Here is a 25657-nt window from a genome sequence, read left to right as displayed (position 1 = left end):
AGGAAGGAAATCAAATAAATATTATAAAAATAATCCAGGCAACAGACAACAGCAATTTGGATCAAGATGTCAATAGGCCAAAAGGTGATGAGAAGTAGTCAATGCTAGATATATTCTGAAGGGAAACTGACAATATTTGCCACTAGATTGGATATGGCATGTGAATAAAAAACAAGAGTCGGGGCCTCCCTGGTGGTGCAGGGGTTAAAGTCTCAGTGCAATCTAGCTATCACCAGCCACTGCAACATGAGTTCAATCCCCAGCCAGGGAGCTTAATCCACATGGGACAGCAGACCTCTTCTGTCTTGCCCACTGCTCCCCACAGCAGTGTATTTCAGTCAGTCTGCCTATTCTGCTTCCTATCTCTGGTGAATTCTCTTACCACTAGCACCTCTGGCTTACACCCCAGTTCTTGTATGCATAAATAAAAATAAAATAAATCTCAAAAAAAAAAAAAAAACAAGAGTCAAAGATTATTCTAAACTTTATGGCCTAGAAGACTGGAACTGCCACTCAGTGAGATACAGAATATGATGAGAAGGGGATGGTGGTAAATCAGAAGGTTGTAGAAGAAGAACCAAGAAACTGTCTCTGATTGCTTCTATTTATTCAGGGAAGTTAGGGATAGGTCATTTGCTGAAAGTGAGGAAAGGGGATGAGGCATAGAAATTTGATAAGAGATAATATACAAATCATCTAGAACAGGAAGAATGTACCATATATTGACCAGGAAAAACTGCCAGGTAGACTGTGAGCTTCCTTAAGGGTACTGGTCATGAATTTAAAGCAGACCAATGAGTAAGCTGTTTGTTTTTTGGTTTTGTCTTTTTTTTTTTTTTTTAACCAATATTCAGGCTTGGAAGTAAATTAAGAAGGAAGGAAGATTTACATCCACATAGGTTATATGGTCAACTGACTTTTGATAAGGGCACAAAGACATTGAATTTTAGGCAACAAAGGACACTGATCCTTGAGAGATGGAAAACAAGATGAGCTCTAATGATGGCCCCAGTTTAAAGTTACCAAGCTCCAGGGAGGAAAAAGGGAACCTAGGCAGAAGACAAAACTGAGAATTGAGAAAGACCACAGTTGCTAGAGTTCATAGGACAGAAAGCACCAGAGAGAAGAAAACTGCACAGAGAGAACTCCAAAGATTTGTAGAGGCTCCCATTCCATTATTCTGGAGAGCTGTCATTAGCAAATGTGTGTGAGGAAACCTCTTGAGACCAGTGAAAGAACCACATGAAAGGATTACTGGAAACATCTGCCATTCAGGTCTGGGAATTATGCCTATTCCCAAAATCTAGATAGGAAACCTCATAATTAATTGGCACTGGATAAATGATTATTATATAATAAAGAATGGCTGGCCTTTACCCTTGGTTCTTAGGAGGTAGTCTCTAAACTTCCCTGGAATTTCCTGAGTGATAGGTGTGTTTTTGTGGACTCTGATAATTCATGTTAATTTGTGACTCCAAGTGGGTCCCTGGATCCCTAATAACAAGATGACTCAGAATGGGGAATGGTCATCACAGAAAGATCAATCAAAAGATTGGAGGTTCTGAAGCACATGACATCAAGCCAATCTCAGGGGAGAAAGGAGGAGCTGGAATTTGAGTTCAAGCACAAGACCAGTGACTGAACTGCCAGTGCCTAGTAAGGAAGCCCCAATAAAAACTGAGGAGTTTGAGCTTACTCTGCATACTGCTACACACTGATATACTGAGAACAGGATGCAGCCCTAAGGACACAGAAGCTTCTCATTTGGGATTCTCCAAGACCTTGTTTTACATGTCTCTTCTTTTGACTGGGTCCTAATTTGTATCTCCTTTGCTATAACAATACTATATCATAAATATAATCTTTCACTGAGATCTGTGAGTCATTCTATTGAACTAACAAATATGAAGGGATAATGTCAACTCCCAAGTTTGTATGCAGTTGGTCAGAAGTACGAGTGCCCTGGTACCCCCCTAGCTTGCAGCTGGTGTCTGAAATTAAGGACAGTATTGTGAAGAACTAAGACCTTACTCTCTGAAATTTGGACTAATTCCAAATAGTGCCAAAGTCATTACAAGTACTAAGCTTGTAATGGTCTTGTCTTAATAATGGGGAATAATCAGCCCTATAGCATATATGGACTTGGTAAATTAACTGTATTACTTATACAAGAGCTGGGGTGCAGGCCAGAGATGTGGGGCAGTGAGAGGATTCACCAGAGACAGCACAGGGAGCAGAACAGGCAGATGTACTGAAATGCACTGCTGAGGGGAACAGCGGGCAAAACAGGAGAGGTCTGCTGCGTCATGTGGGTCACCTCCCTGGCTGGCCAGGGAATCAAACTCGTGCTGCAGTGGCTGTGGACAGCCTCACAGTACTGCGTCTTAACCCCTTGAGCCACCAGAGAGGCCCTAACTGTATTATTTTTAACAGAATTCAAGAACACTTACAGAAACACAAACATACAGCACCCAGCGAGATAAAAATCAATGTGTGACATCCCCCCCAAAACTAAACAACAACAGCAAAAAAACAAACATACAAAGAAGTAGGAAAATAAGGGCCTCCCCGGTGGCGCAAGAGGTTAAGCCTCAACACTATGAAGCTATCTGCAGCCACTGCAGCATGAGTTTCATCCCTGGCCAGGGAGCTACCCACATGGCACATAAGATCTCTCCTGTCTCACCCATTGCTCCCTCAGCAGTGTATTTCAGTAGATCTGCCTGTTCTGCTCCCCACTCTATCTCTGGTGAATCCTCTTACCACCTCCCCCACACACACCTCTGGCCTATACCCCAGCTCTTGTATGCATAAATAAATCTTTTAAAAAAACAACACAAGGAACCAACCATCAACCTAGATGTCTACATCTGGCAAAAATATCTTTTAAACACAAAGATGATATAAAAATGTTAAAAATACAAATGCTGAAAGAATTCATCACAGCAGACCCGCACTACAAGAAATGTTACAGGAAATCTTTCAGGCTGAAGGAAAATGATACCAGATGGAAATAGAAATTTACACAAAGGAATGAAGAACACTGAAAATGTCAACTATATGGGTAAATATACAAGAATTTTTCTTACTGTTTGAATCAGTTAAAAAAGATAACTGAAACTATAACTACAACTTCATGACAGAGAGAGGAAATAAACAATCCCAAAAAAAAAGCAATTTAAAATCTGGGTGTGTGGGGTTTTTGCCATTTAGTCTGCCAAATTAAAAAAAAAAAAAAAAAAAAAAAAGCCATTGCAGTGCCCTGAAATTAGACTGAAAGTATATGACACAATGAAACATGTTTATTACCGAAAATTACCAAACTTCAAGAACACCAGAATTAAGTACACAGCCTTCTGTCCTGGCTGGCTCTAGCCCTACTAGGTAATTCAACTAGAGCAAGGTAGTTTGTGAAAACATTAGTTTTACAACATTAAAGATTTTACTTGTTGTGTTGTCAGTTAGAGTGGTCATCTCAGTGGCTTGTGAAAAGGGAGGGCCAGCAGTTGTTAGTCTGAGGTTGCTAACCTGTTGGGGCAAGGAACCGGCAGGCAGACTGGCAGAGATTTGACAAGGAGTACTGACATGAAAGAGCTATAGGGGCTTCATAATTCTCCATATACTAGAACTGATCACAGGCCGTGCACATGTGAAACAGAGAGCTTAGGGATTCCAGCCAACCAACATCCTCACCAGAGAGTCAGAGTCTGCACTTATACAGAGGAGACAAGAGTGCTCAGCAGAAAGGGAAAGAATGAAGTTTGAATCCCAGTCCATACATAGATTCCTCAGGAAAGAACAGACAACATACTGCTTGAGGTATTAAATGCAATCTCTAACCAACCTTTGGCTAAAGAGTAAAGTATATAGACATAGGGGACACCCATAGGATGCCAGGTTTAAAATAAAAACAAGACAGAATGTTAGTTGCTTTAATTATACATTACCTCCAGCTTTCATAATAACCCTGCAAGGTCACTTAGATAAGTGCACAATCAGGAGTTGGAGTCATGTGCTATTTCACTCCTGAGCTCCATATACTTTCCAAAAATATATATGTTCTCCTCTTCTCCTCCAGCATACATTTTCAGCTACATGAAGCAGCAGGGCTATGGATATCCACAAAATTTAAAAATCCTTCTCTTTCGTCTCCCATACAAACCCCAGTAAGGAAAAAGAAAAAAATTCCCAACTTACTGCAAGAAGATTCATGATAGTATGTCCTGTCTCTCCAAACAAAGGCTTCCGGAATCTGACACTGAACAGAGGGCAAGGATAAACTACAGAAATGAGAAATGATCGGGTTAATTTGGCAGTTTAAAATTTGGGTAAAAGAGCATCATGGTTGATAGTTTTCCAAATATAACTGTGATGGTTCAAGGCATGTGATATTCAGGGCTCAAAAAAGTATTTATTTGGGCCTCCCCGGTGGCGCAGCTGTTGAGCGCTGGGTTGCAAAGCTGCCCGCAGCCTCTGCAGCGCCAGTTTGATCCCAGGCCGCCTGGCAGGGGTCCCACATGGCACGCAGACCTCTCCTGCCACCCACTGCTCCCCTCAGCAGGGTACCTCATCAGTCTGCCTGTTCTGATCTCTGCTCTGGCTCTGGTGAATTCTCTCACCTCTCGCGCTTCTGACTATACCCAGTGCTTATATAAATAAATAAATCTTTTTTTTTTTTTAAAAGAAAGTATTTATTCAGCATGGCACCACCAAAGGTAAGTCCCAAGTCTTCTACAAGTCATACAATAATAGTATGTCTTTCGAGGATCACCATGAGCCTTTTCAAAAATGAACCACAACATCTTAGGAAGCACTTTTCTTCAGACTGGGTTAATATGATCCAGGAAGTATGTATCTCCTAATCCCTCTGTGCTTAAGAAATCTAAGAATTCCCCCTGATATATCTCAGGAATTGCCTTTTTAAAAAAAAAAAAAAAAAAAGGCCAAATACCAGGAGATTTCATATACCAGCTGGCTTACACCTTGAACTTCATAGTCTGAGTTGCATATACAAGACAAGAAGATATACATGTTATTCTCTCTTCATTTAGCTGCTTCATATGCCTCCTTTATAGTTCAGTCAGAGGCACCTTGGTCCAGCAAATGTTTTTTATCTAACACCTTCATTCTTAGTAATGTTAGACTCCATCTTGGAGCTCCCAAAGAACATCAAGCACATATTTTAAAACAACATACCACTGTCATAATGATTTCTGTTTGTCCCCCTTACAAAGGTTCCCAGGGGCCTATCACCATGACTCAGCCATCTCTGAATTCCCAGGATTTTATGACACATAGTAGGCCTTTATTCCATTCTTGTTGAATGAGTAAGTAAGAATGAGGATGACCTACTAGAGATATATAATATACTGTTATATGGTTTATAAAATAATTTTTTTATTATCTCATTTGATCCTCTTAATTATCCTATATAATATAAAAGGTAACTTAGTAAGTGGCAGAGTCAAGAACCTTCTTCAAGTGGTCTGACTCCGAGATCAGGGCAAGATCAGGGCAAGGGTGAAGACATAAATTTTAAAATAAAGCTTACATTTAGGTCTTAATGTTACTTTAAAACAAATCACAATTTGTACTGCTACAACCATGGGCAAGGAAGCTTTTCTCTTGCTCACCTTACCAACTGCAAGCAATTGCAATACCGCTAGCTTCCAGTATCTGTTATGTGAAACATAATTTGCCCTATTTTCCAACCAGGTGACAAAAAATATAGATACTATAGTTACTATACATGCACACACATATATAGTATCTATAGTACCTATATATATATGTATACTATATATGTGTATATATACTATAGATACTATAAAAATAAAGTTTAAATTCCTTTTTTCTGAAGATGATCATGTATTTCACAATGAACTATAAAACCAGAAAGTTTAACTTCCTCACTTGATATTTGTAGTTGTTCCTATATAACCAAAGTAAGTCAAGACAATGGCCAAACTTAGCTTGCTGTTTCAAAAGACTACTTCCATTGAACTGGATCAGCAGCGGGACTCTGAATATTTTAGCTCTTTAGCTATCTAGCATGTCTTAGTCATAGGCAAGAAGATATTTTACTACTTACGCCGATATTCAGCTCCAAGTCTCAACATTAGCCGGATAGGAAATACTTTAGCCCAAGGAGTTTCCCATTTCTGGATGAGAATCCCAAACAAATAAGGTGGTGTTGGGAGTACCAAGTCTTGCAGTGACTGGTAGGTAGAAGTCACATATAAGAATCCACCATGTTCTTTACTGCCAAGGAAACTTTGACTGAAGAAGGAATGTCCCAAATTGCCTACAACATTTCCTAAAACAAAGAACATTATTATTTTCTATCAACAAGTCAGTTATTTTTTTTTTAAATAACCATTATCAGTCAACACTGGACCAGACACTATTGCACACTAATTCCCAACCTTTCACCATGAAAGACATACATAGAAAGTTGTTTTTTAAATAAATGACAACTTTATATAAGAATTTCTCAGTTTTGTCAGGGCATCTAGTAAACATGAGTAACTTGTACCATTGCACTATAGAAGTCTTTTTAGGTAAAAGTAAAAAATATTGATGCTTTCCTTAGTTAGACTATGCAGCCTTACTGTATGAATGATTTGAAAGGTCCCAGGAAAGAAGTATTGCCTCAAAGGTCAAGAAAAAAACCGTATGATTAGGCATCTGTTGTCAAAGAATTTACGATCTTGTTAGGAAAATAAAGTCAGTACGTGAATAATGAATTAAGACAATAAATACAGGTATGTATTAAACAATAAGGGGAAAAGAAAATTTATGGAGAACATAGTATCACAGAAATGATTCAAAATTTGTCATTTTGGTTGAGACAAATAAGAAACACACAACACAGTGTTATTTAAATTCATATTAAGCAGGTTGCTTTTCTTTTAACTGCAAACACTCTTTACTAAAGTACTTTCTAGTTTAAGAATTTTTAATGAAACAGTAACAACAGTCCTTCATTAAGGAAATATTTTCCACAGTTTAGAAATAGAAAAGACTTTTCTTACAAGAGTGGTTCAATACTGAAACAGTTGATATGTTCACTAGGCATGAGTAAGCTCTTTCTGATTCCTCTGAAAGGATTACAGCAAAAACAGAAATCCCCATCAGAGGAGTTAAAGCTTGTTTTCCTTGAAAACTAGTCTCTTGGCAGAATAGTCAGTGATGGGTCACAGAATCCTTGAGTGAAGCAGAAGTTAAGTTGATAGTAAGGTCCTCAAGTAAAAAGAACACCTCCCCATAAATCTGAGAAGCTCTGTGGCTGACAGCCATGTTCACCTGGACATCATCACCTGCTAAACACACTTAGGACAGTACTTTTTGCCCCAGGATTAACCAAATCTGGCTGCACATTTTAGCTGTTAGTTCAAGTCTATAATAACAAACAAAAAAGTCCCCATATTAAGAAAACACTACACATTTTGAAAAGAATCACAGATTTTGGAGTCACAGAGATAATGGCTTTCTAGTTCAATCAAACACTATTATGTGATTTTTGGGCAAATTAACTTCTGTGAACCTCAGCATCTATGTAAAGTGAGGCAGAGAATTTTACTAAATTTCTGACATGTTTGTAAGAAAAGACTGTGTCCTGCACACAATGTGTTTTGTAAAATTGTAACTTATAATGTATGTAACATATATACATAAAAAAGGATCAGCCAAACATTTGAGGATTTTCTTTGTTTTATCAAAGATTTTAGAGTAAGATTTGTATAATATTCATTTTTTCCCCTGTGGGTAAGGAGAGATGGAAGTAAAAACAGATGAAAGGTGGTTTTTCCTCCACAATGGAGAGAACACAATAGCATTTCCTCTGAAGATCTAATGACAGCACAACGCTTAAGTTTCCAAAGACTGCCCTAGTGAATACAACTCAGAAGTAAAAAATGTGGTGGCTGGATACTCCAGGCACTTATTCATTATTCCTTTGGGATGTCCCTTTTAGGGAGTGGAAACTATTATTGGTTATTTTCCACAGATTATGATCACCTGTCTGCTCTATTACCTAACAACCACTCTCCATCCCAAAGACACTCAGATTCCTCCCTTTGTTCCTTGACATCATAAAATATATCTTTTTTTAAAAGATTTATTTATTTTTATACAAGAGCTGTGGTATAGGCCAGAGGTGCAGGAGGGTGGGAGGATTCACCAAAGACAGAGCAGGGAGCAGAATAGACAGATGGACCAAAATACAGTGCTGAGGGGAGCAGCGGGCGTGACAGGGGAGGTCTGCCACACCATGGTGGCCAGGAATCGAACCCGCGCTGCAGAGGCTGCAGACAGCTTCACAGCACTGCGCTCAACCCGCTGTGCCACAAGGGAGGCCCATAAAATATATCTTTTATCTTTAAATATTTGCTTTAAATTTTCTTTAAAAACTAGATCTCAATCAAATCTAATGGGTGACATAGCAATATTCTACCTCATGTATAAACAAGTAACATTCTAGGGGTATAAATACAGGCAAAAATAAAGCACTGGGTATGAGAATTTGACATAGAAAAGCTTTCATTGAAGACTGAATCTGGGACTCTTGAACTCATGAAATCTGTTACATACTAATTTATACAGGCACTTCTCTAGGGAAATACACAACACAATTAATCCACTGAACAAATTCTATATACCAAGACCACTAAAAAATCCATATAACTCAAATAGACACTTACTCTTCTCTCTGAGCTTAAACGACCTGGCAAGAATATCAACACTTTATGTGAGTAGTTAAAAAGAGTTTTGTAACTGGGCCAGTGGTACTAGAACAGGTACCATTTCCCTAATATTTGGAAGTTTATTTTACAGATGAAGAGATTGAAGCTTTGGGATAGAGGTGAAAGACAGTCAAAGACTCAGGGTAAATAAGTGGCAAGAAAGGCCTAAGAAGATGATCTTCTAATCTTCTAGTAATTTCCACATATCTAGTAATTTCCACATATCAAACTTTCTTCAAAAAAACATGTATAGGGCCTCCCTGGTGGTGCAGGCAGTTGAGCGCCGCACTATGAAGCTGTCCGCAACCTCTGGAACATGGGTTCGATCCCCACCAGCTGGTAAGAATCCCACATGGCATAGCAGACCTCTCCTGAATCGCCCACTGCTCCCCTCAGCAGTGTATTTCATCAGTCTGCCTGTTCTGTTCCCCACTCTGTCTCTGGTGAATCCTCTCACCCTCCCACAACATCTGGCCTGTTCTTCTATAAATAAATAAATAAATCTTCTATAAAGATTCTTCTGTAAATAAATCTTTTAAAAAAACATGTATACATATCAATTTGCAATCTCCTAACTTATATTGTGAAAATTAAACCTTTGTTTTGTGAAATTAAATGTTTGTTTTTCAAAATGCTTGCAAATAGCCATCTTTAGATTTATTTCAAATATAGCTTAAATAGCTTTGTGACAAGTTTCCTTTGTTTTATATTTATCAATCCTCACATTAATTCAAATGAAACAATTTCCATGCAAATGGATCATTTATTTCAAGAAACACTTCTTAAACATCTTCAACATTATATTTTTATTTTTTTAAAGATTTATTTATGCACACAAGAACTGGGGTACAGGCCAGAGGCACGGAAGGGTGAGAGAATTCACCAGAGACAGAACGGGGAACAGAACAGGCAGATGGACAGAAGACACTGCTGAGGGGAGCAGCAGGTGAGACAGGAGAGGTCTGCTGCACCATGTGGGTATCTCCCTGTTCGATTGCCGGCCAGCAATTGAACCCGTGCTGCAGAGTCTGTGGACAGCTTCACAGCCGGCGCTCAACCTGCTGCGCCACCGGGGAGGCCCAACATTATATTTTTAAACATTACTATAACTAACCCTAAATTCATCACAAGAATTTAGATATTCCTTGGAGTTCTTTGTAATACAATAAACCGCAGTTAAGCAGGAGTGTTTCCTAAGAAGTCATTTCTTCAGTCTAGAGAATCGGAGAGATTTACCATGTAACTTCAAAAGCTCAAAGTTTATTGCTCCTTATGATTCAAAACTTGGAATTAAGAAAAAACAGCTGGATTCCAACATGGATTCAGTCATTTTCCAGTTATGTGTGCAATTCTGGGCAAGTTACATAATCGTGGCTTCAGTGCCTCTTAGTTCCTCATAAGGGAGCAAGAACAGTAGAAAACTCATAGTTGTAGCTAAGAAGTGAAATAGTGCACATAAAGCAATGACTATACTGTCTAGCATGAAGTAATATTAAGTGTTACTCTTGAATCACTTCTTCATAAATAATGCCATACTACTTTCTCACCAGCTGAAAAATTACTTTGCAAAGCAGCAACATTAGGGTTCATTTGCTCACAGAAAGATATGATAAATTTAATTTACAAAAATAAGTTTCCAATTAATTAGAAAGTAAAAAACCTTAATCATGATATAATATTCATTCAATGGAAAAACAATACAAGAAAATGTATAATAATGGTGACAACACCAATGAAGTTCCTTTTTCTCTTGAAATAAATTGGTTAGGAAACTTTTATTCTTATTTTGCAAATAAAAAAGTTATTTGTTTCCCAAATGCTAAAGATTATAGGCAGTATAATTATTTCAGCCAAGCTGCTAAAATTTTAAATAACTAGGACATGAATTGATCAAGCATTTACCATATGACATACACTGCTATACAATCAACCAGGGAAGAAATACACATATAAACAAAATATTTTCTACAATGCACAAAATTTGACTGCCTGCCAGTCATTTCACATTTATAGAATACCTATAATGTTTTTACAAATGCCCTATCGTTTCTGTATATTCTTTGAAATATGACTTAAAAAATTTCTCCTCCTCCCCTCTAAGTTACCTGTACTTTTTCTTTTAAAAATATTTATGAAGCAGACAGCCTCTGCAGCACCAGTTCGATCCCGGCCGGCCAGTGAGGGTCCCAGATGGCACAGCAGACTTCTCCTGTCTCACCTGCTGCTCCCCTCAGCAGTGTATTTCGTCAGTCTGCCTGTTCTGTTCCCCACTCTGTCTCTGGTGAATCCTCTCACTCTCCCGCGAATCTGGTCTATACCCCGGTTCTTGTATAAAATAAATAAATCTTTAAAAATATATATTTATGGGGATAGAAAATGAGCAAGAGGTGATGATTTAGAAATATTCTAAATATATTCTTTTCTAAATTACTAGTGACTTGTACAGTCTTAGACAGAGAAAAACTTTCACATTAAGAAAATGAAAAATCAGGGCCTCACTGGTGGCGCAAGGGGTTAAGACGCAACCTATGAAATTATCCACAGCACTGAAGCACGACTTTGATCCCCAGCCAGGGAGCTACCCACATGGCGTAGCAGACCTCTCCTGACTCACACGTTGCTCCCCTCAGCAGTGTATTTAAGTAAATCTGTCCATTCTGTTCCCCACTCTATCTCTGGTGAATCCTCTCACTCCCCACACCTTTGGCCTGTACCCCAGTTCTTGTATGCTTAAATAAATCTTTTAAGAAAAAAGAAAATAAAAGATCATACTGTAATGTATTTGAAGTCTATAAGTTTGTTAGTGACATTAAAAAATATAAAATAAATTTCAAAGAAGATGAATACGATTTATTCACTAACATATAAATCAGTAATATATTTAAAGTCCATACTGCCTTTTAGCTGACCCATATAAGAAAGAAATTTAAATTTATCATAAATTCATCTGGGTTAACCCAGGTGGCCATAATTTAAAGATATAAAATAACTAAGACGTTAGGATCAGGGTAGGTGACAAAAGGAAAGAATTAAGATCTTTCAAAGATCTAAAATTATAAAAACTTTCCTAGTAACATGTTCAAGTGATCCACAATATTTCTTCCTAAAAGACTAGAAACACTCAAATGTTGATCTAAATAGTATTTTTCCTTGTCTCCAAGTCCCCGTGGGAACAAGAAGTCAAGAATAAGCAACACAGCATTTTTATTAACAGAGTTTTCTCAGCACTCCCTTCTTTCAGAGGCTTTTCTGGCAAATAACAAAAAATGCTTCCTAGTGACATCACACCAACTTATTAATTCCTTCAAGTCACAGTTCTGGTGGGTTTTTTTCTGTTTATTTAAGATATATTTTATTTATTTATGCATATAATAGCTGGGGTATAAGCCAGAGGTGCGGGGCAGGGAGTGAGAAGATTCACCAGAGAAAGACTGGGGAGCAGAACAGGCGGATTGACTGAAATACATTGCTGAAGGGAGCAGCGGGCAAGACAGGAGAGGCCTGCTGCACCATGTGGGTTATCCCTTGTGCCACCAGGGTGCCCCCTCCTTTTAAAATTAAGCCTCTCTTATATGCAGACTACTTGTTCTAAGGGCAGGTATACAGAGTTGAGTTAGAGAGTGCAAATTGTTGCCCATATTGAATTTATATTCTCATGGAAGACAAATAAGTTAGTAGAATTAGCAATAAATGTTTTGGAGAGAATAAATCATGGAAGGCAACATGACAGACTGATGAGGACGGGAAGAAAATACTTCTTTAGCTAAGTGGGTCAAGAAAATCCTGAGAAAAAAATATTTGTGAACAGGCTTGAATGATAAGAAAAAAACCAGCCATCAAAGATCTGAAATGATAGCATCGTGGGTCTAAGATTAGTAAGTGCAAAAGCCATTAGCTGGAAATGAGTTTGATAGGTTCAAAGGTAACAAAGAACACAAACTAAAGAGCAATATGAGATAAGGTCAAAGGGATCTTTAGGGACTACTTCCCGCAGGACTTTGCAGGCCAAAGGAAGGAGTATGGTGTTCATCCTAATTATAGTGGGAAACGACTGGAAGCTTTAAGGCAATTTCAGTGGTTTCATTACACCCATTACACCAATGCTCCCATGATACACAAATGTGTTCTCAATCCACAAAGTTTAGATTCAGGATACCCAGGGTATGAGAAAAGACAAACATGTCTGCAAACAGAACTGCATGTGATGGAATAGAAACACAAAGCAGTTTTTAAATGTAAAAATGATTTAACTTGCAAGCTAGTACCCACAAACAGTGCCAAGGTATTTCAATGGGACAGTCTTTTTAATAAGTGGTACTGAAACAAATGGATAGCCATAAGCAATACAAACAAAAACCTTCAATCATACGTCATACCCTGTACAAAAATTAACTCAAAATGGATCACAGATATGTATGTCAGAGCAACATCTATAAAACTTCTGGAAAAATACAGAAAGTTTTTGTGACTTTGGATTAAAGCAAATATTTTATAAGGAACTAAAGGGTAAACTGATAAATTGGACTTCCTTAAGATTTAGAACGTCTACTCTTTGAAATCAGTTAAGGAAATGAAAAGACAAGTCATGAGCTGGAATATAATATTTGTAAAACATACTATCTGATAAAGGACTTGTATCCAAAATTTATCAAGTATTAAAAACTAATTAAGGAAACAACCCAATTTTTAAATGGGCAAAAGAAGAGCTACAGATGGCAAATAAGCATATGAAAAAATGCTCAATATCATTAGTCATTAGAGAAATGCAAATTAAACCATAATGAGAAACATTATGCACTCATTCAAAAAGCAAAAATTAAAAATAAAAACAAGCAACACTAAGTGTTAGGAATGATTCAGAATAAGTGAAACTTTTTATACAATGCAGGTGAATGGATAAATAAATCACAGTACATACATACACCTATATGGATGAATCTCCGAAGTGTTACACTAAATGAAATAAACCAAACATAAAAGTATGATTTCACTTATATGACATTCTAGAAAATAAAAAAACTATAGAAACAGAAATAAGATTGATATTTGTCAGGGACAGAAGGTAAGAGGAGGGAATTAAATACAAAGGAGGATAAGGCAAGATTTAGAGATAAGGGAAATAATGATATATCTTGATTTTAGTGATGGTTACACAATTGTATCTGTTTGTCTAGGCTCAGGAACTACATATCTGAAAAGGTATACATTACTGTATATAGTGCTACCTATGAAAAACACACAGAACTTTACCAGGGGACTTGCCAAAAATCAAGGATAAAGAGAAAATCCAAAAAGGCACCAAAAAGAAAAGACAAATAACCACCTATTAAAAAAGAAAATGAAAAATCCTACTGCAGAATATGCCAGAAGATGATGAAATATTATCTTCAAAGTATTTGCCAAGGGCAAGTAAAATGAAGGAAAAAGAAGGAAGGAAAGAATGAAAAGAGGAAATCAGTTCAAGAATACGGTAACAGGGCCTTCCCGGTGGTGCAGCAGTTGAGCGCTGGGTTGCAAAGCTGCCAGCAGCCTCTGCAGCGCCGGTTCGATCCCCGCCTGCTCCCCGGCCACCAGATGAGGGTCCCACATGGCGCGCAGACCTCTCCTGCCGCCCGCTGCTCCCCTCAGCAGTGTACTTTGGTCCTTCTGCCTGCTCTGCTCCCTGCTCTGGCTCTGGTGAATTCTCTCACCCTCCCGCGCTTCTGACTATACCCAGTGCTTGTATAAATAAATAAATAAATCTTTAAAAAAATAAAGTATGTTAAAAAAAAGAATACCGTAACAATTTAACTATTAAATTGCAATGGCAAGGCAAAAAAATTCCTAGATATACAAACACTAAAGGAGTTTACCAATCACAGACCTTCATTAAGAGAACAAAAAGATGTATTTCATTAAGGAAAGCAAATCCAAATGGAAATAACGGCTACTAAAAACAAAAGATATGGAGAAATATGATGGCAAATAAAATTTATATTTTGACTGAAGTATTGATTTCTGATACATATATTGAATACTGAAATGATAACTGAATAAGAACACTAATTTTTTCTTTTACAAAAGGTAAAATAAGCTGAGGAACAACAGAAGAGTTGGTTAAGGTATAAGTAAGTACAAAAAGTATGCTTAAGTTGGTGTCATCTTTGGAAGATAGAAATATTGTGTGGCAGGGAGAATTCTACATGGCTTCTGATGGTTAATTTCCTCCTGATAAGAGGAAGATGTGCCTGTGAATATGATGGGATGTCACTCCATGATTAGGTTAGTAAGTAACTGATTCTGTGTTAATCAATAGAAGAGTATCGGGGAAGGTTTAACATAGCCTTTAATTTAGATCAGGGAAACAGACATTAACTCTAGGAAAAATAATCTGGTAGACACAATTCCTTTTCCATTCAAATTCATGTTGTAAATACTTGTTTGCAAAAAAAAAAAAAATGGAAGAAGGAAGGGGAGATGGAGAGAAATAATGTAAAATCTGGACTCTTCATTGTACTATATTAGCCAGAAGGCATCCTGAAACTTTCAGAATGTAATTTTGCAAAGTACAATACAGAGCTGACATTCAACAAGTACAATGAACAGACTGTATGAACAGTTTTTGTGCATCTAGCTAAAATTTGCCTGATCAATGTTGTCTCATGCAGTTTGTAATAAATACATAAGTACATCAACAAAAAACAACAAAACAATTTGCCAATTCCAGAGTATTCTACAGGGGAGAAAAATAGTGAATTAGGATCATTAGACCACTAAAATTTTTCCAGTTATTAAAAAAAAAAAAAAGTAAAATAATCAAACTACCACCTTGATTATATAATACCAGGATACTTAATAAAACATGCATGACACAGATATAATGCATACCTGTTTATAAAACTGTTGTACTATTAATATGTATATATACAGAGGCAGTCAACATTAAAAAAAAATGGCCTGGGAGTTTAAGTCCTAATTCTGCTACCAACTAGGGTCTTTACCACCAGGTCTTGTTTACTACATTAAAAGAAAATGAAGAGGGGCCTGGTGGCCTAGGGATTAAATCTTCAGTGCTACCACCTCGAACCTGAGTTTGATCCCAAGCCAGGGAGCTAACCCACATGGCACAGCAAAACTCTCCTGTTTCACCTGCTGCTCCCCTCAACCGGGTATTTCAACCGGGTATTTCTGCCTGTTCTGCTCCCTACTCTCATCTCTGGTGAATCCTCTCACCCCCTGTACCTCTGGCCTGCATCCTAGTTGTACGCAAAAATAAATAAAATCTTTAAAAAAAAAAAAAACAAAAAGAGTTTGTACTAGATCACCTAAGATACCGCCTAGTCCCAATATTTTATGAGCTATGAAATGATTCCTATTCAATTCCAATTCTTATAGCTTCATCATTTATGCTTCTAACATGTTATTTACTTAGATGTGTATATACATGCCTCATTCTGCAGTACAGGTAATATTTAAAACACCATGATGGAATATATTCTGGCCTTAGATTATGACCATTATCTTACTATCAGTTCCAAGTAGTTTTTGTTGTAAAATTTTTCTATTTGTTCAAAGAAGACACTATTGATAAATAAGGACACCTTTAAAAAGTGAAGAAACATTATGATTAGATATTTCAATGAATCACGTAATGATTCATTCTTTGTTGGAATAGTTCAGAATTCTATTCACAGTTCTAAATTCTTTACATTGGCCTATACCATTCAAAACCATTGTTTTATTTTATCACATAACTATTGGACCTCCCACATCTGTATTTTAGCCAAAATCTATGCCCTGAGGTTCATAGCCATGTAACTTTCATTTACCTATCACCATCTGTTGTCATTTTTTCAAATTCAACATACTAAACAAGTAAGTTATCTCTCACTATTCTGCCAAATCTGCTTTTCTTCTATTCACTATCTCAATGAATAAAAACGAAAGTCCCTCAGGTGCCCAAGCCAGAAATCTGAAGTCAATGTTCACTTGTCTTTTCTCAGACCTCACTTCCCATTAACTACCAAATCTTACTGAACTGTTTTTCTATATTGCTTCGACACTTTTTATTCTTTTTTTTTTTTTTAAAGATTTATTCATACATACAAGAACTAGGGTACAGGTCAGATGTGCAGGAGGGTGAGAGGATTCACCAGAGACAGAGAGGGGAACAGAACAGGCAGACTGACTGAAATATACTGCTGAGGGGAGCAGCGAGAGAGACAGGAGAGGTCTGCTGCACCATGTAGGTTTCTCGCCGGCTGGCTAGGATCGAACCTGCACTGCAGAGGCTGTGAACAGCTTCACAGCGCTGCGCTCAACTGCCTGCGCCACCAGGGGAGGCCCCGACACTCTTTATTCTTACTGTCATCACTTAAATCCCGATAATTTCTTAATTTCTTGCTGAATTCCTATAACAGGGTTTTTTTTTTTTTTACTTTTGCTTTTTTTTTTAAGATTTATTTATTTATACAAGAACTGGGGTACAGGCCAGATTCATGGGAGGGTGATAGAATTCACAAGAGACAGAGCGTGAAACAGAACAGGCAGACTGACGAAATACACTGCTGAGGGGAGCAGCGGGGGCGACAGGAGAGGTCTGCCGCACCATGTGGGACCCTCACTGGCCGGCCGGGATAGAACCCATGCCACAGAGGCTGCAGACAGCTTCACAGCGCAACGCTCAACCGCCTGTGCCACCAGGGGAGGTCCTAACAGGTTTTTTTAAAAATCAATTTAAAAATAGGGCCTCCCCGGTGGCGCAGCGGTTGAGCGCTGGGTTGCGAAGCTGCCGGCGACCTCTGCGGCGCTGGTTCGATCCCCAGCTGCTCCCCGGCCACCGGAGGAGGGTCCCACATGGCGTGCAGACCTCTCCTGCCGCCCGCTGCTCCCCTCAGCAGTGTGCTTTGGTCCTTCTGCCTGCTCTGCTCCCCACTCTGGCTCTGGTGAATTCTCTCACCCTCCCGCGCTTCTGACTGTACCCAGTGCATGTATAAACAAAACAAACAAATAAATAAATAAAAACATGCCTCTATAAATAAAAAAAAAAAAATTAAAAAAAAATAAATAAATCAATTTAAAAATAACAAGTGTGGGCAAAGATTTCAGAAAAAGGGAATTCTTGTGCACCACTGGTGGGACTGTAAACTGGTACAGCCACTATGGAAATCAGTATGTAATAGAACTACCATGCATGATCCTGCAATTCCATTTCAGGTATTTATCCAAAAGAAATGAACACACTAACTTAAAAAGAGATCTTCATCCCCATGTTAATTTCAGCATCATTTATAATAGCCAAGATACGGAAACAGGCCAAGTCTCCACTGATGATGAAGGAATATGTAGATGTATACATACACAAACTTGAAAATTAATCAGTCATAAAAAAGGATAATTTGCCATGTGACAACATATTTGGACCCTGAAGGCATCATGCTAACTGAAATAAGTCAGACATAGAAAGACTAACACCATATTATTTATATGTTTAATCTGAAAGGAAAAAAAAAAGCATCAAACCAAACTTCTAAAAAATAGAGAACAAATTGGTGGTTGCTAGGGGACAGGAGTTGCGGGGAATGGGAGAAGTGAGTGAAAATGGTAAAAAGGTTATAAAATAATTAAGAATGTAATAGATGTAATAGAATGTAACAGAACCAGTTATAAAATAATTGAGGATGTATGTACAACATAATCATAGTCGACAATACTGTACTGTATATTTGAAAGGTGCCAAAAGAATAGGTCTTAAAATTTTTCATCACAAGGAAAAAAATTTTATATCTTATATTTGAACTTACTTTCCATGGTATTACAGTCTGTTCATAAATAATACTTTTAACGGCTAAAAAGTATTCTATAAAAGATACATACATCTAATGCATATAGCAAAGTTAAACTTTTTACCTATAGTCGGGCATTTAGGTTACCTCTAAATTTTTCTGCTAAGTTTAAATAATGCTTTAATAGAGCCTCTCTGGTGGCACAGGGATTAAAGACACAGCACTACCAAGCTATCACCAGCTATTGCCAGGTTATCTCCCGGCCAGTATATTTCAGCAGTATATTTCACCTCAGCAGTATATTTCATTACATCTGCCTGTTCTGTTCCCCACTCTGTTTCTGGTGAATCCTCTCATCCCCCGTACCTCTGGCCTGTACCCCAGTTCTTATATGCATAAACCAACCTTCAAAAAAAAATAATGCTGCAATAAACACATTAATGTACAAAGTGCATTATATATTTTGGATAATTTCTTTAGCATAGAGTCCCACAAGGGAAATTACTGCATTCAGACAGTATGACTAAGTTATGGTTTTAATATATTTATGAAATATTATCAAATAATATAAGAAAATAATTTTAGTACCCTAGTCACTCTAATACAACCCTTTCCAAGCCTTATTTCTCAGAGACAAGCTCTTATTCATTTAGATCCTATACTTACACTGCTTTTTCCTTATTTATCAATTACAGGTATGGTCTTACTTCCTAACTGATAAATGAGAATTTAGCCCAACTACACCACTTCTTACATCTTTTTTTAAATCAAAAGGTTAACTTTGTAATGCCAAATAATACACTCAAATTTATTTCTTTCTCTCTCAACTTTTAATGTTGTGCCTTCATGTTAGCATACTTCATTTTCTCCAACTTCCAGTAACCATGAATTTACTTTTACACTGTTACAGTTAATAATACTTATAGGTTATTGTGAAAATAAAGTTGTTTATTAGTGGTTTCTGAAACTTGAAAAAAGAGTATTTATATTACATATTTATATATATATTGGTAACTGAATAAACTAGTAGTAACTTATGAGTATGCTTCCTTCTACTGGATATATCATGACCCCTAAGCCACTCAAAGGAAGATATTTTTACATCAAGGGGAATGAATTTTTACAACTTGATTCCAACATTTGTAAAGGATAGCCACACCAGGTCAAGTACTAAAATTTATAAACTTCTTCAAACCATGGCAAATTCTAACTTACCACTAATCCCAAAATCCTATGCCAGGCTTCTAAATTTAAGACTATCATTTTGCATTGGAATCCAAAATTTTTTATGTTCTACTAAGTCACAAAGATTCCCACCTGCCAGAGCATCTCGATAAAGCTGCACAAAATGATTAAAGACATCCTTCGGCAAACACTTTTCATCCGGCAGACACTGCAGAAGAATGACTATCTCAGACTGACCCGCTGCATGCATTCCCTTGGTTGTAAAACACCAGCACTTTCTGTTCACATCTGTAGACAGAATGGAAATATAAAAATAAAAACATTCCCTTCAATTCTTATCCTTAACAAATATCCATAAATCTATATAACAAGGCAAATACACTACGTCAGACTGAGTCTATATAATTCAACTGTCAAGAGTCACTGAATTGAGCCAAATAACTTTATAGAAAACATATCAGCGCCTTTAGCGCTAAGTAAACACTCAGAAAAACAATTGGAAGGGAAGTAAAAGAAGTTACAGTGAAAGAAAATACACTTAAAACTTTTAACTCCTATTATTAAATGGTGCAATTTTTAAAAAAAACAGTCCATTAAAAATAAAATAAACAAAACCAAACTATATATTCTAGCCTATAGTGACTAAAGGACATAGTCTATAACCTTTATTTTAAAAGCACTTCACCAAGGGAAAAAGTACTTATGTAACAGAAGAAACAAGAGTAAAAGTTAGTATGATCACTTTGGATTCAGGCTGTGGCTTCAAGAAAAAAATATTTTTATGTACATCATTAATCTGGCCTGAAAGAGTCTAGCTATTTTAATTACAGTCCATTCTGAGAGAAAATTCCAGATTGTGAGCAACATGACTTTATTTGGTTTCATGCTATAGTTGTGAAAGGATGGTTTTTCTGTTACTTCCTTCTGCTTTTTCACTTTAAGGCTATGTAAAGTTCCAATAACACAAGCCATATATAATTAAAAACTAATGTTCAATCCTTGGCACTTAATATTTATACCCCCCAAACACAATGGGATCTGCAAAGAAAGGGAAAAAATGGCTCAAGTAAACCTCTGGATACCATGATGAAAATCAAAACTAATAAAAGATTCCTTTTCTTTCACTTTGGGAGTTGTTACTTGAAATTTCTTTAACAGTAGGCACCCAATCCAACTATGTTAAGATTGTATACACTTCAGGAAGTCTAGGTTAGCTATTTTCTATGTGAAACTTAAAAACTAGATATGGTAAACTAAATTTCAAACAAATTATTTTAAAATCTGATCCTAGGAGAAAAGGAAGCAATCATTAATAACTAGCCAAATACACAAAGGTATGATTAGCAAAAAAAAAAAAAACTGGAAACCTACATTCCATGAATGTAGAACCTCTGAGGAAATAATAGTATTTCTGGTTCCCAACTAAAAGCAAGTACATGGTGGCAACTGGAGGACTACTCCTCAGCGTTTCCTTTCTCTCTCCCAAACTGTCCATTAACGTTTTTCCAGGATAATGCATTCTCTATTTTCCAATTCCATCTTGGAATCAAGATTCCAAGTTATTGTCCTTTTGATGCCCAAGAAGCCTGCACCAAAATTTGAGAAGTTTCTGCTGAATCTTAATTTGTAATGTACTTAAGTTTTACTATGTGAGTTAACTAATAGTTCTCCCAAATAAGGTTTACACATGATTTAGGTTTCTGACATTTAGCCTAGCATGTGAATTACTTGACCCTCCTGAATAGTTTATGTACCATCAGTTATTCTGGTGGTAAGTTGTGACTTAACACAGAAAAAACTTAGATCAGTTCAAGTTTTATTTGGTTCTCTTCCATACAGAATACCTCTATCTCATCCCTCTGATTAAAAAGCAAGTTTCCCAAAGCTGTCCTCTGGGTTATATTATTTGATTAAAAAAATCAACTTCCTCAGCCCCAAGTTTCTAGTAAGATATCACATTACATAAAAATACTTTGTGTAATGAACCTGAAAGCTTTAGCACCTATGAGTAAAGTAACCAAATTATGTAAAAAAATAAAATTCTAACTTACAGTTTACAATTTTAACCATCGACAACAAATTTGCATTTAAAACAAATACAAGTGGGTCAGGACCACCATCCTCCAGTTGCTGCATCACTGAAATCTGTGATGGTTTTTCTTCCACAGCATAGTCTGTAAGGGAAAAAAAAAAACAACATGAGAGATTGAAGAAAGGAACAAAGAAATCTGATGGAGGGATGGGCTGATAATTCACAGGAAAGAGACAAGCATGTATTCGATCTACAGATAGAGTGAATGAACTTGCTTTCCCAGTGTCATGTTAATATTGCCCCTCTCGGGCCTCCCCTGGTGGCGCAGGTGGTTGAGCGCAGCGCTGTGAGGCTGTCTGCAGCCTCTGCAGCACTGATTCCATCTCAGTCGGCCTGCAAGGGTCCCACATGGCCAGGCAGACCTCTCCTGTCTCACCCACTGCTCCTCTCAGCAGTGTATTTCGTCAGTCTGCCTGTTCTGTTCCCCGTTCTGTCTCTGGTGAATCCTCTCACCCTCCCACGAATCTGGCCTGTACCCCGGTTCTTGTATAAATAAATAAATAAATCTTTTAAAAAAAAAGAAATAATGCCCCTCTCACTGTGACCCAATCTGGTGTGGACAACATGGCTAGCCTAGATTTATATACCGGTCTCTCCAACTCTGAAGTTTAGTTGCTTCCCAACATTCCACAGTATAAAAAAAAACATGAAAGTATGGAAAGAGAATATTCAGAAAATAATAAGTAATTTGTTATATACATGTAGAGTACTAGAGTATTAGGTGGAAAAAAACTTAGACAAATTGAGGTCAGTTCATAGTGAATACTGTAAACTATGACAAGTAATTTTTATTGAAGGAATTGAGAATTCACTGTTTCTAAGCAAGCACGTTTTATGGTACTATCTGTTTAAAAAGATAACTGGCAACAATGTGGAAGATAAAACAAAGGAGAGAAAGACAGAAGAAAGGAGGACAGGCAAAAGACAGGGACAAAAAAGAGATTATTGACAAACCATAAACCATTTCCTGAAAATGTACTGACCAGATATATCAACAACAAACTTTCACATCAAAGTTAAACATTCTTATGATTAGATATTAAGTTTACTTCTTATTCCCTAAAAATATTTTTATTGTAAAATTTCTATTAAGTTCAGTGTTCTCCACTTATATGCATAATTCTGAATGTGTATTATATTTCAAACAAAATCAATGTGCTGACTTATCAGGGGGATCAAGCCTAGAAAATAAGCAATTTTTCTAATTATGTGCTTGCTTTGAAATAAAAAGAAGAAACTGCCAATGAACTTCATTTATAATTGAAAATATTACCACCTTCTAACAAAAGAAATGATGCTATAATACAAAAACATAAAAAATCACTAACATTAACAACTGTTTTCAGGGCACTGACTTTTTTTGGAAGAAGAGAAGTGTGGTTAATACATACATTGTAGGCCCTTCCCTTAATTGTAGGCTGCCCCCCCGGCCTACACCCTAGCTCTTGTATGCATAAATAAATGTTTTAAAATTCTTAAAAAATATATGTATGAGTCTACATACCTCCTTTTACACCAGTGGAGATGAGAATGGGAGGAAGGCCATCTTCAGGAATAAGATTCATTGCACTTCCAACAGGACTTCCAACCTGAGTTATACTCCCAGAAAATAAAGAAATATCTGCCTAGGAAAAGTAAATCAACAAAGTAAATATTTTAAGAGCTCAAGACTGTGGCAGAATGAGTAAAAAATATAAATGGAATTTAAGTGAAATCTGCAATTCATATTTTTTGAAAGATTGCACAAGATACTCATTAACCTGAGTTTTCTCAAAGGACTGAGTTAATACTATGAATATGTCTCCAACTGTATCTCCGTTTGGCATCATCAAATCGTACCCCTCCCCCATGTAATCACCACTAAGGTAAAGATATAGAACATTTCCATTACTCTAGAAGATTTCCTCATGACCTTTTTCTGTTAAAGACCTGTCCCTCTCTCCCCAAGGTAACTACTATTTTCACTTGTATTACCACTAGTTTTATCTGCTCTTGATGGAAACACATAGTATATAATGTTTTAGCTTCTTAAATTCAACCTAATATTTATGAGATTTATCCATGCTGTGGGCATCAAAATTTATTACTGATGTTGTTTCCTAAAGATGAAGGCTTTGGGCCTCCCTGGTGGCACAGGCGGTTGAGTGCAGCACTGTGAAACTGTCTGCAGCCTCTGCAGCGCGGATTCGATCCCAGCCAGCCACGGAGATACCCACATGGCACGGTAGACCTCTCCTATCTCGTCCACTGCTCCCCTCAGCAGTGTATTTCGGTCAGTTCTGTTCCCTGCTCTGTCTCTGGTGAATCCTCTCACCCTCCCACACATCTGGCCTGTACCCCAGTTCTTGTATGAAATAAAAAAAAAAAAAGATTAATGCTTCTTAAGCACCTTTATACTTGAGTAATGATTAAAATATTTTTAAAAAAAATGCTCATGTCTTGTCATAGCTTTGTCTGTACTAGCTGTAATTCAGGACTGGTGTCTTTTAGTGGGTTTTTACTAAAATTCTGCAATGTTTCTAGTACATCATCCTAACAGGAGTAAATTTGGAAATTTTATTAGCAAGCTACTATTTACTCATTTTTAGGCCTAGTACAGGAAACAATCAATTTAATGTGCTACTTAGTGACACCTAAATTCACCTTTTACAATCATTATAAGAAGTGGTCATCTGACCTCTACTTAGATAGTATGTGTGAAAATAAATTTATTAAGCGTGAGGCTCTCTACTTGACCTAAAGATGAAACAAATACATTCCAGTCTAAAGAATTCCCCCCTCATCTTATAAAATGAATACTATAGTGTTGAACAATGTGGGAACACAGAAATAAAACAACTAACTTGGTTTAGTTTCTCTTAAACTGAGCTGATTCTTGCTTCCTTGTAACACATTCATTCACTAGAGATTCCTCATTCATTCAAAAATAGTTGTTCTAAGAAGTTATCCTATATTCCAAGAGCTATAAAATATTTAACAAAAAGAAAAATATCCCCACTGTATTAACAAAATTGTAACTGATTTAGGCAAGAATTGTCAAAGGACAGTAAAGTCACTGGCTGAAAGACTGTTGGGGAAGAGGACACTCAAGAATCCTCAAGTCTCAAGTATCACCCCTCATATTACGCATTAATTGCAAAGAAGAAAAGCTGCTTTTGCAGTAGAGAAACACAAGAGAAGCAACTTAATTATCACACTGACACTTCTTATTGTGTCTCACTAAGACCTGACCATCACATAGTACCATTATTCTTTATGTATTATCATTGTTATTGCCAAATAGTTTCTCAGGAAGCTAATCATGAGAAACACAAATTAATGAAATATATTGCACTTATGTTAAAAAATGACTTATTAGGAGACACAGCTAAGTACTAAGTGATGAAGTGCAACTAACCTTCGAAATGCTCATTAAAAATAAAGTGTGTAAGGGTCCTCCCTGGTGGCGCAGGGGTTGAGCACTGGGCTGCGAAGCTGCCCGCAGCCTCTGCAGCGCCAGTTCAATCTCTGGCCACCCGCGAGGTCCCACATGGTGCACAGACCTCTCCTGCCACGCCCGCTGCTCCCCTCAGCAGTGTACTTCATCAGTCTGCCTGTTCTGTTCCCCGCTCTGGCTCTGGTGAATTCTCTCACCCTCCTGCGCTTCTGACTGTACCCAGTGCTTGTGTAAATAAATAAATCTTAAAATAAATAAATAAATAAAGTGTGTATGTTCACATGAATGCAGGTTTGTGTACAAGTAAAATAAATGTGGCAAAATGGCAATAACTGGTGAATGTAGGTCAAAAGCATATGGGTATACAATTCAACTTTTGTGTGGGTTTGAAATTTTCCAAATAAACAACTGGGGGCGTGAGGGAGAGAAGAAATTT

At 37.1% G+C, this 25657-nt stretch overlaps 1 protein-coding gene across 2 annotated transcripts in view; it reads right to left on the bottom strand.

Moving 5' to 3' along the window:
- The window catches only part of ZFYVE9 (zinc finger FYVE-type containing 9), a 112572-nt gene that overhangs the window by 21971 nt on the left and 64944 nt on the right, over nucleotides 1-25657 (bottom strand). For both annotated transcript variants that reach the window (XM_037498951.2, XM_037498952.2), the window contains 5 exons: nucleotides 23290-23410; nucleotides 21745-21867; nucleotides 19826-19981; nucleotides 6092-6316; nucleotides 4198-4280 (listed from right to left, as the gene is read on the bottom strand). In XM_037498951.2, coding sequence (XP_037354848.1) covers nucleotides 4198-4280; nucleotides 6092-6316; nucleotides 19826-19981; nucleotides 21745-21867; nucleotides 23290-23410 — 708 coding nt within the window. The remainder of the gene's footprint in view (nucleotides 1-4197; nucleotides 4281-6091; nucleotides 6317-19825; nucleotides 19982-21744; nucleotides 21868-23289; nucleotides 23411-25657) is intronic.

This window comes from Talpa occidentalis, unplaced genomic scaffold (assembly GCF_014898055.3).
Source record: "Talpa occidentalis isolate TD23 unplaced genomic scaffold, MPIMG_talOcc4v2.1 talOcc4.9, whole genome shotgun sequence".
In the NCBI taxonomy this organism is placed as follows: domain Eukaryota; kingdom Metazoa; phylum Chordata; class Mammalia; order Eulipotyphla; family Talpidae; genus Talpa; species Talpa occidentalis.
Note: the sequence above shows the minus strand (reverse complement) of the source record. Positions and strands in the feature narration are given on the sequence as shown.